The sequence below is a fragment of the Oncorhynchus mykiss genome, chromosome 32 (genome assembly GCF_013265735.2).
Source record: "Oncorhynchus mykiss isolate Arlee chromosome 32, USDA_OmykA_1.1, whole genome shotgun sequence".
Taxonomy (NCBI): Eukaryota; Metazoa; Chordata; class Actinopteri; order Salmoniformes; family Salmonidae; genus Oncorhynchus; species Oncorhynchus mykiss.
Window position 1 is genome coordinate 37,899,391 of NC_050572.1, and position 19,418 is coordinate 37,918,808.

The following is a 19,418-nucleotide window of genomic DNA, read 5'->3' on the forward strand; positions in this document are numbered from 1 at the left end:
AGTGTATAAAAGTGTAGTAGTCTTATTTGTGTTGAAATATGCGATCCAACTGCTCCACACTCCAAAGTAATAAGGTTGATATAGTAGTCTGTCGAAGTAATCAGACCAGACAGATATTTTCATATTTTTTTTTACTTTGACTATATTTCACCGCTTCAATTAAGTGAAACGTTTTAAACGTCTTAAATTACCACAACAGTACTTTCAAAGAGCTGAAGCAAGTCAATTTTTCTTAATGGAAAATTACAATTTAATTGGAACCCTATTGTCAGATACGGTATGTTTGACAATACCCCTCATTTACTGTGATTGAGATAGGCTACCCCGTAAAATAAAATAAAATGTTCATTAGCCTATTTAGGCCTACATCATATGGATGAATACCACGTGAATTTGTTGTATAGCTGATTGGAATTACTAGAAGATAATATTATTCAGCTATTTTGGGGTTGATGATGATGGTGAGCGGTGCGCCTCGGGGCATTCTGTAGCCGTGTTTTTGGTTGTGATGTGTAATAAGATTGGACTGTTATATGAGGGGGTTGGCTGAGAGAGTCAGGAGAGGGGGTGTCTGCACTGTGATTTCCCAACGAAACGTCAACGTTAGAGCGCCACGGCAGCAAGGGAACTACAGCAGTGCTCTTCATGCGGGAAATTATGCCTGGTTTCTTGGGCAGAGAGGGACGCTCAAATCACCAGGGAAACATGAATATTACATATTTAACCTTTTGATTTAGTCCAGTAGACATACATTACTGTGTTAACCACAATGTTCTAGCAAAAAAAATCTCATTGCTGTGCTCGACACCGTCTGTCCCGTCGTCAGTATGGAGAAGACGATCTGCAGTCCGCATCCTGGGACAAATAAAACGAACTCTGGTTCCCTGCTTTCGGACAAGGGAAATTCGGGGAGAAAGATCGGACGAGCTGGTTCTCACAGCCCCGGCTCAGCTTCGCTTGGGAACGGGGCCGGTGGAGGAGTGAGTCGGGGAGGTTTATTGGGAAATAGTATGCATTTTCAGCAAGCGTGTAAGCGTCAGTTAGAAGGAGTGTTGAGCAAATACACAAACTTAATTCAAGGATGGCAGAACAGGTAAGCAGCACTTTAAATCATGAGGTTCTTACCCACTGGTCAAAAATTGGTTGGATCAACGTTGTTTCCACGTCATTTCAGCCCCATAAATATATGTGATTTTGAATCGACGTGGAAAACTGATTGGATTTGCAAGAAGTAATCAATGTAAGGGCGTTTCGTCATGGTTTCCATCAAACTTTTATCCTAAATCCAATGACACTGAGATTTTTTTAAACGTTGAATTCACATTGGTTGACAACTCACTCAAATGTAAATCAAAACTAGACGTTGAACTGACGTCTGTGGGTAGTGTCATAAAGTGTAATATTCCTTGGTGCATGCATGCTGTTAGTTTTTCCTCCACCTTGCACTGCAAAGGTCAGTGGTGTGTGGAGTGATAACGTGTCACTGTTTCAAGGGCTACAAGGTTGCAGCCATAGACTAGAAAATTGAAACATTGTAATTTTGCCAGCTACAGAGCCTGTGCATATTGGATAACAATAAAGTTGCTCATGCATGATTTAGCATTTGTAGGCCTTCCCTGCCCCAGTATCTGTTTGCATAGTCAACATCTCTAACGCATAGATACTGGGACAGGCCTTCTCTACAACCAGTGGCGATTTTTAGCTGGTAAATCTTGGTGGGGTAAACCACCAGACACGACACAACACTAAACAATGCATTAATTGCACTATAACGGTGACAAACAGTGCCCACAAACTGTTAGGGCCTACATAAAGCTGTCCCAACACCTTACCACTGCTAGACCTGGCTATCTTACAGTATTCTCCCTGTACACCAAGTCAGAACCGTAGGATAAATAAAGGGGGCTTTTAAGCAGACAAGGAAAGCTCTTACAATATTTGATGTTTACATTTCTCTAAAATAGGCTAAATGTTCACCACCAAGTCAGAACGGTAGACAAAATTATGAGGTTGAGGCACATGGGCTACTAACAGCTCACTACATAACATACACTTAGTATTACTTTCTTAGCTACAGTGTACATATCTCCCTAGCATATTACATAATTTATGCTGCTGCATACCAGATATTTTGGACTCACCTTGCTGTGCTGTGCTCAGGAAGGTGGTGCAACAGTCCTTCGTGGGCAAATTTTGTCATTGGACTTTTATCAAAGTCTGGCATTCTCTGGATTTATGGTGCTTTCAAGACAACTGGGAACTAGAAAAAAAACAAGGTCGAATCATGATGACGTCAGTGAAAGAGACCCGTGTTCCCAACTTGCAATTTCAATTTGGATGACCGCTCAAAATACATTTTCCCAGTCGGAGCTAGTTTTTTAACGAGTTCCCAGTTTCTTGAACTCTCTGAAGTCAGTTTTCCCAGTTCCGAGTTTCCAGTTGTTTTGAGCGCCTCAGAAGTCATGCTGGATTGACAGCATGGCCAATGTTGAATGTTTATCCTTTTAAGTATGGAAAAGAGACCCTTAAACCCAGTATTGGACCACACACCCACTCCACTGAATAGCAGGCTAGTGATTGCTTTGCAATGTTTGCAGTTAGCCACTGATTCCTTCCAAACCACTCATTGTTGAATTTGCGATTTCCAACTTGTTGTGTAATATTCATGGTCGTTGTATCTATAATTTCTCTTAATTTGAAAAGGATTTGCCCGTAGATTGTCGACTTGATTCATGATGACTGCTAGCTAAGATTTTGGAAGTCTGATGTTGACTTGATCAGTCCAATCAAAGCTACAGTAGATATAACATGATTTGACATCATTTTATCTGTGGCCAATGACCTTGAGCCATCTTGAATGGGCACTTCCAATGTAACTCTATGGCAGCACCCATGGTGCTTGAATTTTCAAGCTCTACCCTTAGATTTTTCAGTGACATAGTGTCCCCATGAGTGACAGAACACTGAGCCAATCACAGCGTAACTAGAGAGCATTACCAACCCCTGCGCTCTGTATATTCTGCTGCCTGCCACACCACCACAAAGCACTGAGCTAGGCTGAAACACCTGCATTTTGGAGCTGCCTTACTCAAGAAAGAAAAAAGAGAATGTGTTTATATGCTGCTTTATTAACTCCATGTTTTAATTTTTTTTATTTGACATTGTTTGCAAACTGATATGTGACACACATTAATTCCAAAATAACATGCAAATCAGGCAGACAAAAAAATGTGTGTGTGTGTACACTACCTGTCAAAAGTTTTCGAATACCTACTCATTCAAGGGTTTCATTATTTTTATTATTTTCTACATTGTAGAATAATAGTGAAGACATCACAACTATGAAATAACACATGGAATCATGAAGTAACCAAAAAAGTGTTAAACAAATCAAAGTATATTTGAGATTCTTCAAATAGCCACCCTTTGCCTTGACAGGTTGGCACACTCTTGGCATTCTGTCAACCAGCTTGATAAGGTAGTCACCTGGAATGCATTTCAATTAACAGTGTGCCTTGTTAAAAGTACATTTTAGAATTTCTTTCCTTGAGACAATCAGTTGTTGTGACAAGGTAGCTTTATTTGGTAAAAGACCAAGTCCATATTATGGCAAGAACGGCTCAAATAAGCAAAGAGAAACAACAGTCCATCATTACTTTCAGACATGAAGGTCAGTCAATACGGAACATTTCAAGAACTTTCTCCAAGTGCAGTCGCAAAAACCATCAAGTGCTATGATGAAACTGGCTCTCATGAGGACCGCCACAGGAAAGGAAGACCCAGAGTTACCTCTGCTGCAGAGGAGAAGTTCATTAGAGTTACCAGCCTCAGAAATTGCAGCCCAAATAAATGCTTCACAGAGTTCAAGTAACGGACACATCTCAACATCAACTGTTCAGAGGAGACTGAGTGAATCAGGCCTTCGTGGTCAAATTGCTGCAAAGAAACCACTACTAAAGAACCCAAATAATAAGAAGAGACTTGCTTGGGCCAAGAAACACAAGCAATGGACATTAGACCGGTGGAAATCTGTCCTTTGGTCTGATGAGTCCAAATTTGAGGATTTTGATTCCTTTGTGAGACGCAGAGTAGGTGAACGGATGATCTCAAATATAAAATAGATTTGGTTTTGTTTAACACTTTTAATGGTTACTACAAGCAATACAACTGGCTTTCTTTACAATAGTTGAGTATCTGGAGCTATTCCATGCGAGAAATTGCCAAGAAACTGAAGATCTTGTACAACGCTGTGTACTACTCCAGTCACAGAACAGCACAAACTGTCTCTAACCAGAATAGAAAGAGGATTGGGAGGCCCCGGTGCACAACTGAGCAAGAGGACAAGTACATTAGAGTTTCTAGTTTGAGAAACAGACCCCTCGCAAATCCTCAGCTGGCAGCTTCATTAAATAGTACCAGTCTCAACATCAACAGTGAAGAGGTGACTCCAGGATGCTGGCCTTTTAGGCAGAGTTTCCAAGAATAAGCCATGTGTCAAAAAAGGCCAAATAAAAAGATAAGCAAAAGAACACACACTGGACAGAGGAACTCTGCCTAGAAGGCCAGCATCCCGGAGTGGCCTCTTCACTGTTGACGTTGAGACTGGTGTTTTGCGGGTACTGTTTAATGAAGCTGCCAGTTGACAACTTGTTTCTGGACGAAGAAGTCGTCATGACAGAGAAAAGGTTTATGGTCATAGTGCCTAATTGGCCACTTGAATACACTTCTAGACAAAAAGAGAACCAAAGGGGATTATGTTTCATACATCAAATTCACAGTAAAAAATGGCCAATATGATGACAAACTAGTATTTTCTTCTGTGGGACTTTACACTCCCAACAGTTGTACACAGGGAATCCTGGTATTATTCATGGTGAGATATCACTGTGCAGTGTGGCCCACTGTATCTATAGGGCTGCAGAGATGAGCTGAAGGACAGCAGTGTGCTAGAACACATATACGCTGTACTGTATGGTCGGAGAGAGTGGGAAGCTGGTAGAGGAGAACAGAGCAGCAGGTGATTTGACATAGTGGCTGTTTTCAAATGGCATCTTATTCATTTGGGGACACAGCCCCAAACACCCAGCTAGGATGGCTGCTCTTCCAGGCCTTCTGTCCCCAGTCCACCTCCAAATGCACCAGCCTGGCTGAGCTGCCCCTACACAGTGATGCGTGTGTCCCAGACTGCCAGTCTTGGGCTCATACACTGGAACAGTGTAGTGTATGAGGACTGCCAGGTATTTGGGCTGGCACATGTGGTGTGTTTTAGAACGAGGTGAGTGGTTATTGATTCATAGTGGTTATCGATTCAAAACCAAAGGTGTTTGAAGGGTATGTGACCTTTCTCACTACAACCTGAGTGAGATGCATATACGCACAAATTCTCTACCTCTTTCAAAAGGTTAGCTTGTACTACACATCAAGCAGTGTAATACTCCACGAGGAGTTGGGTTTCAAGATGATTCTTCCACAAGAACAAAATACTTCTTTATTTCTAAATGACTTTTTAGGTGTATTAGAAGCAAATTGGTTATTTGGAGTTCATGGTAACTGTCCCATATTCAATTTAAAAAGAGCACTGGACGCTGGGTGTCTTGGCTTTCAAGTTTCAAATTCGTTTTTGGTTCATTGATCTGGGTTGTTGCCATGTCTGAGGGCCCATGGAAATGTGTACATGGAAATAAGACCGGTAAGCTACAGTGAGCTGAAGATGATCTGAAATCCCATTCCAAAACTCAACTGATCCGTGTCATTTTGTTTTCTTCTGTCAAGGGAGAATAATGCTGGCTTATTGAACCTACCTGAATCTTGGCAGTGGTGTGCTCAACTGCCTGCTACTTGGTCATAATGAGAGCAACCAAGTTGAAGGCTTTTTCCTGCTGTACTGTTGTGTTGCGGTGTGTGCCACTTCAACTATTTTCTGCTAGTTTAGCCCTCTTATTCTTGACATTATTTGATGTGTCATAATGGACCAAGTAAAGCATATTGTAACAGTACATGTGACACTGGCTATAGGCTTCAAAAGCCAGCAATGTATTTTCCCTTCACCACAGATCTCATGGCCTCGAAAATTGCAGTTTTTAAAGAGGGTCGGACCTAGTTTGTGTGCCGTTTTTGGACCCCCCCCCAAAAACATTTTTTTTGGGGGGAAGCCGAAAATAGAACATCCAAAGTATACCGTTGCAGGAAAATGTCATTTTTTGACATGTTTTCCACCAGCAAACCTACCATGCCTCAGTTAAAAAAAAAATGGCATAGAATACACAAGAGGCAGTCTGTCGTTGGGCGACTGTGTTGCTGTAATACTAGGTCTGTCAATTACATCCTTGTTTCTATTTGTGAAAGAGCATTAACATTGTCGGGCTATGTACTTGGCTATGCTGTGTGCTTGTGAGCTTCCCTGAGAGTGGGTCTGTGCCATGTTTGCGCTGTGTGTTGGGTGATCATGTTAATGTCGATTGCTATTTTATTTTTTTCAAGTGAAGGTGTATTGTACTGAATACTTAGTTTTCATGTGTTTGTCTCACGTATGCACATATTGGAGTGAAACTAGCAGCTCGTGGGAACTCTGTCAGGGTTTCAACTTACTGTTGTGAGTTATAATAGTAGGATACGTGAGGTGCAATTTTGAAATTTGGTTATGCAGTAGCAGTTTCTCTCTGATGTCAGTCAATTAGCCCATGTCAGCTAACATTTGTTAAATTGCTAAATTAGTTTAGCGGCCAGCGAAACTTTTTTTTAATCATGGTCGAATTACCGACCGGTGGGCCCTCATTAATTTTGTTAGTCAAACTGCAAATATTTCTCTCCCACCCTATGGCAAAATGTGTGTATTTGCAGCACACTTGCTTTAAAACGGCAACATTTTCTCTACATGCCATGGCAAAAAGTGTTGAATTGCACGAAATGTACAATTATTATAAAAACTACCGTTCAAACGTTTAGAAATGTCTTTATTTTTGAAAGAAAAGCTAAAAAAAATTGTCCATTTTAAAAGTAACAAAATTGATCAGAAATACAGTGTAGACATCCTTAATGTTGAAAATGACTTCATTCTTTAAATCAGCACAACAGTTTTCAGCTGTGCTAATATAATTGCAAAAGGGTTTAATGATCAATTAGACTTTTAAAATGATCAACTTGGATTAGCTAACACAACGTGCCATTGGAACGCAGGAGTGATGGTTGCTGATAATGGGCCTCTACACCTATGTAGGTGTTCCATTAAAAATCAGCCGTTTCCAGCTACAAAAACGTCTGGAAACGGCTGTTTATTTATATATATAAACAAACAAACATTTTGTATCTCTGGTGGGGGGATATATATATATATATATATATATATATATGGATGTGGGTACGCAGACCTGTGTTCAACTGCGGTCCCTCATAAATTCAGATTTTTTTTTTTTGTGGCCCCCACCCCCAACAAAGTTGCCCATCCCTTAACTAGGTCCTCCAATTGTGCAACACACTGTCAGCTTGAGAGAGAGGCTGCATGTGCTTTAGGATTAATGGGTTACCCCTCCATTACGGCTCCCCAGTCTCTTAGGCCCCAATGATCAGATGAAAGCTTTCTGAGAAACTGGAGTGTTACACAGACACTGAATGACCTCCCACATCACATGGGCCTCATTACTTGCAACTTCAATAGAAAAGATGGATGATCGTGGCATGCGGGATGCCATCCAATAAAGTTGCAGTTATCAAATGCATACTGTGGGCTGGAAGCTAAGCTGTCGAGTCTGTTGTAGAACTTGGACTTAAGTGTCCGCTTTGTAATGTGTGGTAAGCCAACCTTTTTTCAGGGTTTGTGTTTTACCACAACTCAAAAAGTTTTATTTTTTGAAGTAGAACTAGTCCTCAGTGTAGCGAAACTCGAGGCTGGTTTCCAATGGGACGGCACAGACCTGAGGAGGAGAAATAATTTAAAAACAACCCGGATGAACCATTTTTTTGTTGTTGCATATGACGCTGCACTTTCACATTTCACTCGTTGCTTCACATTTTTTATTTGAAATATGTGGGGGAAAAGGTCGCAAGAACATTTCAGATACTTATTCTGTCACGTTTAACAACATTGGCAGAAAGGTTACCTGGCTGTAGTCACTATAATATTACTGTACTTTGTAAAAACCAATGTCCTGGTCACATTCAGGTCTTCATGATGTATCGCATGTGTTGCAGAGAGGAGGATATCTTTTACTCTAAAATTGGTGTCTTCTCACAGGACACACTTCATAATAAGATTTCTGTTCTTCTGGACACATGTACACCTTTCAGTAGCTATGCTATGGCCGGGCTGGTTACGATCTGAGAGTATAATATGGAGGATTTGGGTTATTTAAGGAGGTTCTATTTAAGTCTCCTGTGTGTGTGCGTGTGTGCAATGATCAGATCTCTGCAAATGTACCAATTGGAACGGTGTGCTGTGCAGGATGCAGAGTTCCATTGATCAAAGCCGGGTCTGGGTGCTGTTTATTTTCTCAGCTGGAGTCCAACTGATAGACTCGACTGACTGACAACTTTAACGTACAGAATTGAATTTGTTTTCCTTGTGGTTTCCACTGTGTTGTGTGTGTTAAACACCAAGTTGTTACAGTAGGCCTATTGTGAGTCCTAATCATTTGAATTGTGTTTGGGAGTGTTTATGGTGCTGGGTGTTGGTATGGTCGTTTCATGCAGTTTATTTAGGACAATTGTATGACTGAGGTCACCTGGATTTCACTCAACCATTTACCTGTCCGGACAGTTTTATTTCATGCCCGAGGTGCGGGACATTTACAAGTGAACCTAAGTTGTTATTATTTTGAGACTGTGTTGCGACATTTATTTGTGTGGTCGTTTATTTTCGTAATACAACCAACGCAAAATAATCAAAAATAAAAAGTTATTCCTTTCAATGTTTAAGCGTTTATGCAAAGCAAATTTTTACAATGCTGACTTTTACATAAGTCCTTTTGCATTGTTGTAGACTTGACTGACACATGAGACCAACTCACAAACAAAAGGAGAAATCAAACTTGGCACCCCTAACCAAACATAACCTCAATTCATGTCAAAACCATTACAATTTGATTAACTGTTCAGCAGTCTTATGGCTTGGGGGTTGAAGCTGTTCGGGAGCCTTTTGGTCCCAAACTTGGCGCTCCGGTAATGCTTGCCGTGTGGCGACAGAGCAAACAGTCTATCACTTGGGTGGCTGGAGTCTTTTGACAATGTTTAGGGCCTTCCTCTGACACCACCTGGTATAGAGGTCCTGGATGGCAGGGAGCTCGGCCCCAGTGATGTACTTGGGCAGTACGCACTACCATCTGTGGCGCTTTGCGGTCGGATGCCAAGCAGTTGCCATACCAAACAATGATGCAGCCAGTCAAGATGCTCTCAGTGGTGCAGCTGTAAAACTTTTTGCGGATCTGAGGGCCCATGTAAAAATCTTTTCAGCCTCCTGAGGGTGAAGAGGTGTTGTCGTGTCCTCTTCACTATTGTCTTGGTGTGTTTGGACCATCATTTGGATGATAGGTTCTTAGTGATGTGGACACCTGAGGAACTTTAAGCTCTTGACCCACTCCACTACAGCCATGTTGAGTTGTGGGTGAACAAGGAGTACAGGATAGGACTTATGCCGTGTTGAAAAAAATGGGAACTTTGGACAAAAAACTAGCTCCGACTGGGGAAAAAAAATCCATTTGAACTGTCATCCAACTCAGGATTCCAACTCACTGCTCTTTTGTAGAGCTCCGACTTTCCAACCTTAGGATCACTGACGTCATTTGACTTCCGAGTTGTTTTGAACGCGGCATAAGCACACACACCTGAGGGGTCCCCGTGTTTAGGGTCAGAGTGGCGGATGTGTTGTTGCCCACCCTCACCAGTTTTTATTTGATTTAACCTGGTAAGTTGACTGAGAACACATTCTCGTTCACAGCAAAGACCTGGGGAATAGTTACAGGCGAGAGAAGTGGGGGCCGAATGAGTCAATTGGAAGCTGTGGATGATTAGGTGACCATGATGGTATGAGGGTCAAATTGGGACTTTAGCCAGGACTCCGAGATAAGTGCCATGGGATCTTTAGTGACCTCAGTCAGGACACTGTTTAATGTCCCATCTGAAAGACGGCACCCTACACATTGCACTGGAGAATTAGTAGTTTTTTTAGACCAGAGCAAGAAGTGCCTTCTACTGGCCCGCCAGCACCATTTCCAGCAGCATCTGGTCTCCTATCCAGGGACTGAACAGGTCTACTGCTGGTGGCCTGTCAGGAAGTCCAGCATTCAGTTGCAGAGGGAGATGTTTAATCCCTGTGTCTTTAGTTTAGTGCTGAGCTTTAGTCCATGAACAGCGTTCTTACATATGTGTTCCTTTTGTCCAGTTGGAAAGGGCAGTGTGGAGTGCAGTAGAGATTGCATCATCTGTGGCTCTATTGGGGCGGTATGCGAATTGGAGTGGGTCCAGGGTGTCTGGGATGTTGATGTGAGCCATGGCCAGTCTTTCAAAGTATTTGTGAGTGCTACAGGGGCAATAGTAATTTAGACAGGTTACTTTGGCGTTCTTGGGCACAGGGACTATGATGGTCTGCTTGAAACGTATGTATTACAGACTGGGTCGGTGAGAGGTTAAAAATGTCAGTGAAGACACTTGCCAGCTATTCAGTGCATGCTCTGAGTACGTGTCCTGGTAATCCATCTGGCCCTGCTGCCTTGTGAATGTTAACCTGTTTTAAAGGTCTTACTCACATTGGCTACGGCGAGCGTGATCACACAGTCGTCCAGAACAGCTGGTGCTCTCATGCATGGTTCAGTGTTGCTTTCCTCGACGTGAGTATAGGAGGTATTTAGCTCATCTGGTCGGCTCATGTCACTGGACAGCTCGCAGCTGGGTTTCCTTTTGTAATCCGTAATAGTTTGCAAGCCCTGCCACATCTGACGAGCGTCAGAGCCGGTGTAGTAGAGAGAACACTCGCTCCAATTAGTGTGCTTTGTCTAGATTTTTTGTTTATTTAACATGCCTTGAGCTTGCAGTTAGTGCTTTACACAGTATCTCCTATGGTATTATGTTTAGTGATATAAAGATGGTGGTAAAATGGCATTATATATATATTTTATCCAAATGTATGAAGAATGAGGGCACACAACTCATTAGGGAGGTGTTGTTAATGTTTTGTACACTCAGTGTTTATTTTTTGTTGTTGCATCGTGTGGCGATTTCCATCCATCCACGTTGCAGAGAATCAGCACAGCAGGTTAGGTTTAATAGAAAATATTGACACAAGCGTTAATAAAAAGAGGGACAAAGTACTGCTTTTTTGACTGATTCGCCTCATGATTTGTTTGACAGGACTTTGTTTTCATCCTCCCTAGGGCCAGAACTTTTTCCCAGATTTTTTTTTTTTTAACCATTTGACCCGATTAGGCCCTGCTCATATAAAACCGTTATTTTAGATTTTTTTTTATGGCTGACGTATGACTATGTCCTGCCATACCACTAGGGTTCAGAGTTTCACCTGGTGAAGTTAGCCTATCAGATCAGGAAAAGCTCTTGGCCCCAGCTAAACTACTTCCCCTCTCTGGGACCTGTGGTGCCACCTCAAAAATCATCACGCAATGTTACAAATTGAAAAAACATATTATATTTGTATGATCTACTATCAAAAACATTTCAGCTGTATAAAAAAAACATTGCTCTGCTATTACCATTTATACTGCAGTAGTGTTCAGCTCAATGAGACAATTCTGATTACACTGCCATGCTCAAAGGGCGGCAATTGTTGGGCCAGTGCCGTGCGCGACCTCCCGAGGTAGCGCTCGAGACGACATGACGTTTTTTTTTTTCAAGTTTTACACAACAGTATTGTCTCTCGAGAATCGATACCTCTCGAAAATATCCCTTCGCCATCCGTCAATGTGAAAACGGTCTATGATGATGCTCTCGGCTGTGGCAGTGTGAAGGATTGGGTTGTATTGACCTGTAAGTAAGTGCTCACTCGGCTTGTTCCAAAGCCTGGTCAATAGAGCTGCTCGTCTAATAGCGCACGGAACGAGGCGATTGATCGGCAGCAAGATCATTTCCGGCTAACAACACTTCCGGGTTTAGATGGCCGTACCATGAAAGCCAACCAAACAGGGTGACCCGCTATCTATGTCGTGAATGCTTTGTTGTGACAAGTCCGTCCAATAGGCTATGTCCCATAGCCAGGACGTGTGTGTGTGTGTGTGTCCTTTACCTGCTCTGTGTGTGTCATATTGCAGGCTCTCAGGCTCTGACTGTATTCCAATTAGGCCTAAGCTAGGAGGCATTTATTCATCAAAGGTTCCAAACCTGTCTGATTCCGTTAAATTTCCACTGTGGGCTCCAGCTGCTCCACTCGTGGTACCAATACACTCTAATGACTACTTGGGTAGTTTGAGATTTAGTTGGTGGGAAGGTGTTGATGTCACTTCTTAATACGCTCAGTAATGTGGCTGACGCTTCTATAATGAAGAGCTCCTGTATATCTGGCAAGCTTTTTGCGTGAAAGGTGAGAGCAATTTAGTGGGGGATTTCACCCATCCTGTATGTGTGCTCCTCTCGATCATCACTATATTACTTAGCGGTTGCAATTACTGCTAAAGCAATAGAATTAGCATTAAACAATGATGAGAACATACAAATAAATGCTAATATAAATGTTTCTCTCCCCTCCCTCCCTTTCTCTCACCCTCTCCTACAGGTATTTTGTGCTGGACCCAGAGCTGGGACAGCTGCAGTACTTTGTACATGAACATGGCAAGACCCAGAAGCCCAGGGGCTCCCTGCCTCTGATTGGTGCGTCGGTTGTCCAGAGTGATGAGGCACCACACATGTTTATCGTCAACTCATTCAATGGCGAGCTTTACAAGCTCAGAGGTACGCGAACCCTTATTAGTCAGAGATTGGGTATTCAGGGAGATTGCGTGGGGACAGCGGGAAGATTGCATTGCCTTGTGGGCGTTTTGCGGTTGCGCAATATAGCGATACCACTTCAAGCAGCTTAAATTGTGCACCGGGAAAAAACATTCCCAACAACCCAGTCTTTGTTTTGGAAAAGTGTATAATGAAATTGAACCTGTGGTGTTGTAACTTAGCTTCATGAATATTTTACGAGTCACATTACTAACTTTCATTTTGCCAACTCCATTTCCCACACTTGACAGGAGTTCTCTTGAGCTTGCATGAGTGGGCTACACGGGCATTCTATATAAGCTGCCTTGTCGCATTGCTGAAAGTTTGAACAGGGTAACTGTACTGGTCGATACATCCTGTCAAAAGGGACACTCCCCTCTATGAGCTACGGTTGAGGCCTAGGTCCATTGGGTTTAAACTGGCCACTATGCTACAGGCTCGCTCTGTCAGAAGTAGGGGTGGGATGATACCAGTACCGCAATATTTTTTTTCCATGGCAAAAAAATGAAAAGACGAAGCTCTTTTGGTCCTTTTTTAAAAACCTGCTGTATGTAAAATAAAGTGTGCTACAGCTCGGAGAAAAAAAGAAGAAGAAATGTGACTCTGGATGACAACATAATGATGTTTGTTTCCAACATTAGGGCTGTTTACCTGAAGAAATTGAATCCGCTTTGTGTTTCCTTGCCACGATACTAATCGCAGTTCGTATCGCAGTTTGTCCCGGCCCTAGTCCGAAGCCTGTATCCACTGACGATGCAAGAGACTCCCTGTCGCTTTAGTTTGTGGAATGTCCCTGTACATTCCCCAAGGGGAGGTATCAGAATAACTTTCCCTGGATCTGTGGATGACTCAGTGATCCATCTATTGATGTAGGGATGGAACTAGATGCAGCTTAAATAAAAAAGTTAAATTACTATCCTTATCAAAGAAGCTAGTTTGGTGTATTTTTTTTTTTTTTTGGAAGGTCTAAACACTATACTTAGTGGCATACAAGTCTCTGATTGGGATGGTGACATTTGAATTAAGCCAAATGGCGGGGAACAATACCCACCACCCTGTAGTGTAGCAACCTTTCATGAGTCTTTGACTCAGAATTAGTAGGTGCACCTTAAATCTCACCCGGGTTGTCATGGAAACCCAGGCTTCTACTGGGAAGGGAGAAGTTCAAGGTTCAACCAGGAACACGTTTCCTGTTTTGGTGATTCTGCAACAACCAACCTCTAGTAGTAGCGCCTTACGGGTGATGTTTGTACAGCCCAGCTGTGAATGTGTCCTTTCCTTTTCATGTGGATGTCCTTGAATCCCCCTTCACAAACTGTCAAACGTTAAGTCACTGGAGAAGGTGCATATTTCTGTAAGCCAATAATCTCCCTTCAGGTGTCCTTGGTGTTGAATTTAAGAATGTCGTATTCAAGCCATGTGGAACTATGTGAGATCTGATACAGACGCTAAAGCACAGGCTTCGTCTTCATCTGATATCCAACCAAGGCAGCATAGGGTAATTAGTTTTAGTCGAATAAGCGGGAGCATTATGTTTTGAGCTTTGCCCGGAGCCATGCTCATTGCTCCAGAGTGTATGAAATTAAAAGGTGAAACCAGCATGAATTATATCCTGTTTGAATGATCAAATGGCAAATTTTAAAGCTGTTGATCAGATGGTGCCAGGAATAAGACACGAGGGCTGTTTAGAAGGGTCAAGTTATTTTCACGGCTTTTCAAGGGGGCTAATTGAGATGCCTGACTGCATATCAGGCATTATTGTGAATTATTATTATTATTATTATTATTATTAATCAGTAAGGCACGATGGCCTGTGGTATATGGCCAATATACTACGGCTGAGAGCTGTACGCACGACGCATCGCGGAGTGCCTGGATACAGCCCTTAGCCGTGGTATGTTGGCCAACATACCACAAACCCCCGAGGTGCCTCACTGCTATTATAAACCGTCTACCAATGTAATTAGAGCAGTAGAAATAAATGTTTTGTCATACCCGTGGTATACGGTCTGATATACCACGGCTATCAGCCAATCAGAATTCAGGTCTCGAACCATCCAGTTGATGAAATATTTAATATTGCCTAGAACAAATTCAATCTCATCCAGAATAAGGATCCATATTACTTCTACATACTAGGGATGGCAAAAATAAAGGAAACACCAACATAAAGTGTCTCAGGGCTCAGACACACCAATAGCATTTGCTGGCAGAGAGTACTTGGCACTCTGTTCAGAGATGCTAGCTTTAATTTGCGAACTGAGTGCACACCGATTTTTACACGTAGAATCAAGTGACAATTTCAAGTCACACGTCTATAGCGGGTGGTAGCAAAAACACAGCTTGCTGAACGATGTGTTTGACTTTTAATAGGGCGTCGGGCCACCACAAGCCAGAATAGATTCATTGCGCCTTGGCATAGAGTCCACAAGTGTCTGGAACTGTTTTGTTGAAAGTGGTGAAAAACGATGTCAGGCGCCACGCTAGAATCTCCCACAAGTGTTCAATTGGGTTGAGATCTGGTGACAAAGGCTGCGTTTACACAGGCAGCCCAATTCTGATCTTTTTTCCGCTAATTGGTCTTTTGACCAATCACATCAGATCTTTTTCAGAGTGGATCTGATTGGTCAAAAGACAAATTAGTGATATATATATTTTTTTTACGCTTGCACTGTGTAGGATAAGCCCTGGGTTTATGTTCTTCCCAGCAACTGCAATAATCCCTACTCTCCCATAGCAGTCATGTTTAATAACCATCAGTTATGAAGTACATATTCAGAGTGCTGCCTTGTCATATTATCTCCATTCACCTTAATCAGATCCCCCACCAGCTCCCTCAAAAGTATGAGACTATTATTTTAGCCAACAACATCCACTCGATCACTGTAATTAGCATCGGTGTAATTACATGGTCATGGTTACATGCTTGAATGGCAATGGATAGACATTAGTGCCCTCTCTTTAGAGTCTATATTGAAGCGTACGTTGACCCCCCCCCTTTATTGAAATGCAGAGATGGTGTTATTTAAATGGCATGTGACCGTCGTTCCTCCATTGCAAATGGGTCGGACTGTGTTGTGCTGCTTGTTCTCATTTGCCAAAACAAGCGTGGCTCGTCCATCAGCTGAAGGGAACTGCCACCCCTCCAACTCCAAACCAGGGACCTTTTTTTGAACAGAACATTGGCAGTCTTTTGGGGTTACCTTTTTTTTTAGATCGAGCACAAGAACGACCTGGTCTTCGCTAAGTAAGGATTAGTGTGCAAGTAGCTCATGTTAGTGACTTTAGCGTCCTTTTCACCATTCAAAACAGGTGCATATTTGCATATAAACAATAACCGCTCAGCACTGCCAGACCCACCTCTGTTCATTACAGCTAGCTAATTATGTACAATCCCGGCAACGCTTGTATGAATCAAGACCCCATAATTGCTGCTCTAAATGTGTCGCAGATTCTAAACTGAGACGTTTTTGAAAGGGGGAAAAAAAGATGCTGCTGATGTAGACGGAACCCACGGGAGGAAGAGTCTTAACAGACAGCTGGGTACAGGTGTTTCATTATGAATGGCCTACATGTACGCAGTGTTCTCTTGAGAGAGCAGAGGAGGAGCTGTTCACTGTTCTAAGTGTCCCAGTTGACATTTGTTAGTGTGGGTGTGTCTCCTCCTCCTGCCTCCTCACTCAAGCGACAATTTCAGGTGCTTGAAAAATAGTTTAGGCCTTAAGTGAGTGACAGAAACTCACGTCACAGTGCTCAAATGAGACCATTACCCTTCCAAGAAATGACTCTTTCTCGAGACTAAACTCTCATGAATAGATTCAGCGTTCCGCACTCCACCGTTCATGATCGTGCCCATTTGTTTCAGTTAATCACTATTAAGGACTCCATGAGTCCAGACAAGGCTGCTATATTCGGTTCCGTTGCTAATGAAATGTTCTTATTTTCTCCTTGGAGCGTTACCATGGAGACTGGAGACTTTGGTACACACAATTTGATAGTATCTCACTGAATAATAGGTTGAGATGCTGAATTGCTCTTGAAGTAAAGTTTTCCCAGTCAGTCACAATGATATCCCCAATTGGTCTAGCTAGTCTAGTCGAAAGAGTTTGTACTATTTTGTAGACGTCAGGCTGGACAAAGCAGGCTCTGCCAATTAATCGGTTAATGAAATGAAACGGGCTTATTGACGTGTCTGGCCTCGGAGGGCAGTTTACTGTCTTGTAAAACAAAAGGGGTCCAGTGAGTCACTTTTTCCATGGTTGGTGTTTGGATAGCAGGCTGCCTCTGTGCATGTGAAATGTCTGCCATTTTAGCTAATCGCAGACACTGTTGCCCCCCCCCCCCCATCATTGAGAGTTTAGGTTAAAGATCAAGCTTTCAATCAATCTGAAAATGTGTCTTAGACTATGTTTTAGTGAGTTGTAGAATATGGTCACAGATACTATTGTAAAGTTCAGTAGTTTAAAAGCCCCTACTCAGGGAGTTTGGGATCAACGTAAACAAACCTGATGCACTACAGTACTGATGTACTACAATTATCAGACCCTGACCCTGTAACAGAATACATTGGCTGATAATGTGTCAGACACAAATTGGATGTCAATCTGAAAAGTGATATGCAACACATAATGACACATTTTGTGACGACTACCTACATATCGAACTGACCATTAACTCGTATGATGACGTTTCCTATTTCTCCCATTGTGACGATGATGGTTATCGGAAATTAACAATTTAATTAGCTCCTTTTGTGTCTCCGTAGCATCCGACGCCAAAGAGCAGCAGTTCTGGATGAACCAACTCCAAGCGTGCGCCAGACGCCATTCCGACAGCAGTGCCAAGGTGTGTACAACGCGCTTGCGCACACACACACACACACACACTGCAGTCACTACTAAGCTCTAGCTCCTGGAATATGTCCCTCAGGAAGAGCGGTGCAGTGACAGGGAAGCCTTGACTTTCACTTGTAATTTTTAATTTATTTTTAATTTAACATTTTTATTTAACCTTTATTTAACTAAGCAAGTCAGTTAAGAACAAATTCCTAGTTACAATTTGCGGCCTACGCCGGCCAAGCCCGGACGGCGCTGGGCAAATTGTGCGCCACCCTATGGGACTCCCAATCACGGTCGGTTGTGATACAGCCTGGATATTAGTTTACAAATCTCATCGCAGGGATTTCCCACTTCTGCCGATTGATTGAATTACTTGGGTTCAGGCACCTTGGAGGAAATTTAAATTGCTGTAAATATGGCTTTTGACAGATGGCTTGAACGGACAACTATGGTATTAGTGTAGGGGTCGATAGCGGGAGAAGTGAAGTAGTTTGAGAGAAAGTAGCTTTGTGGTTGTGAGATTTTGTTGCAAACCCTTGTTGGGTGCACTGTTGGTACACTGAAACAGCGAATGCTCTTTCCTATAGTGGTTGGATTTTGGAATTCCTTTGCGTTCATGCAGTCTCAATGCACACAGCAGGCACAGTAGATAACGTTCATAGCCTTCAGAAAGAATTCATACCCCTTGACTTATTACACATGTATTTTTTTTACAGCCTTAATTGAAAATATATATTGTTTTCTCTCACCCATCTACACACAATACCCCATAATGACAAAGTGAAAACATGTTTTTAGAAATGTTACCAAATTTATTCCAAATGAAATACAGAAATATCTCATTTATCTCACACCCCTGAGTCAATACATGTTAGAATCACCTTTCTGGGTAAGACTCTAAGAGATTTTCATACCTGGATTGTATATTTGCACATTATTCTTCAGAAGAGGATTTAAGCTCTGTCAAGTTGGTTGTTGGTCATTTTCAAGTCTTTCCATAGATTTTCAAGACTATTTTAAGTCAAAACTTTAACTAGGCCACTCAGGAACATTCAATGTCGTCTTGGTAAGCTACTCCAGTGTATATCTGGCCTTGTGTTTTAGGTTCTTGTCCTGCTGAAAAGTGAACTTGTCTCCCAGTGTCTGTTGGAAAGCAGACAACCAGGTTTTCTAGGATTTTGGCTGCGCTAAGCTCTATTCTGTTTTTTTTATCCTAAAAAAACTCCCTAGTCCTTGCCGATGACAAGCATACCCATAGCATGATGCAGCCACCACCATGCTTGACAATATGAACATTGATACTCGGTGACGTATTGGATTTGCCCCAAACATAACACTTTGTATTTAGGTCATTTTTTGCAGTTTTACTTTAGTGCCTCATTGCAATCAGGATACATGTCTTGGAATATGTTTTTAGTCTGTACTGGCTTCCTTCTTTTCACTCTGTCATTTAGGTTAGTATTGTGTAATTACAACGTTGTTGATCCATCCTATCACAACCATTAAACTCTAACTGTTTTAAATTCACCATTGGTTTCCTTCCGTCTTCCCGGCATCTGAGTTTTACATTTGAGTAATTTAGCAGACGCTCTTATCCAGAGTGACATTTAGGGTTAAGTGCCTTGCTCAAGGGCAATGAAATATATATTTTTTTCTCAC

At 42.2% G+C, this 19,418-nt stretch overlaps 1 protein-coding gene across 1 annotated transcript in view; it reads left to right on the forward strand.

The window, feature by feature from the left end:
* Positions 1–551: 551 nt before the first annotated feature.
* The window catches only part of LOC110517265 (oxysterol-binding protein-related protein 10), an 88,583-nt gene continuing 69,716 nt past the window's right edge, over positions 552–19,418 (forward strand). The window contains exons 1-3 of the mRNA XM_036971323.1: positions 552–1,093; positions 12,710–12,885; positions 17,687–17,766. Coding sequence (XP_036827218.1) covers positions 828–1,093; positions 12,710–12,885; positions 17,687–17,766 — 522 coding nt within the window. The 5' untranslated portion in view covers positions 552–827. The remainder of the gene's footprint in view (positions 1,094–12,709; positions 12,886–17,686; positions 17,767–19,418) is intronic.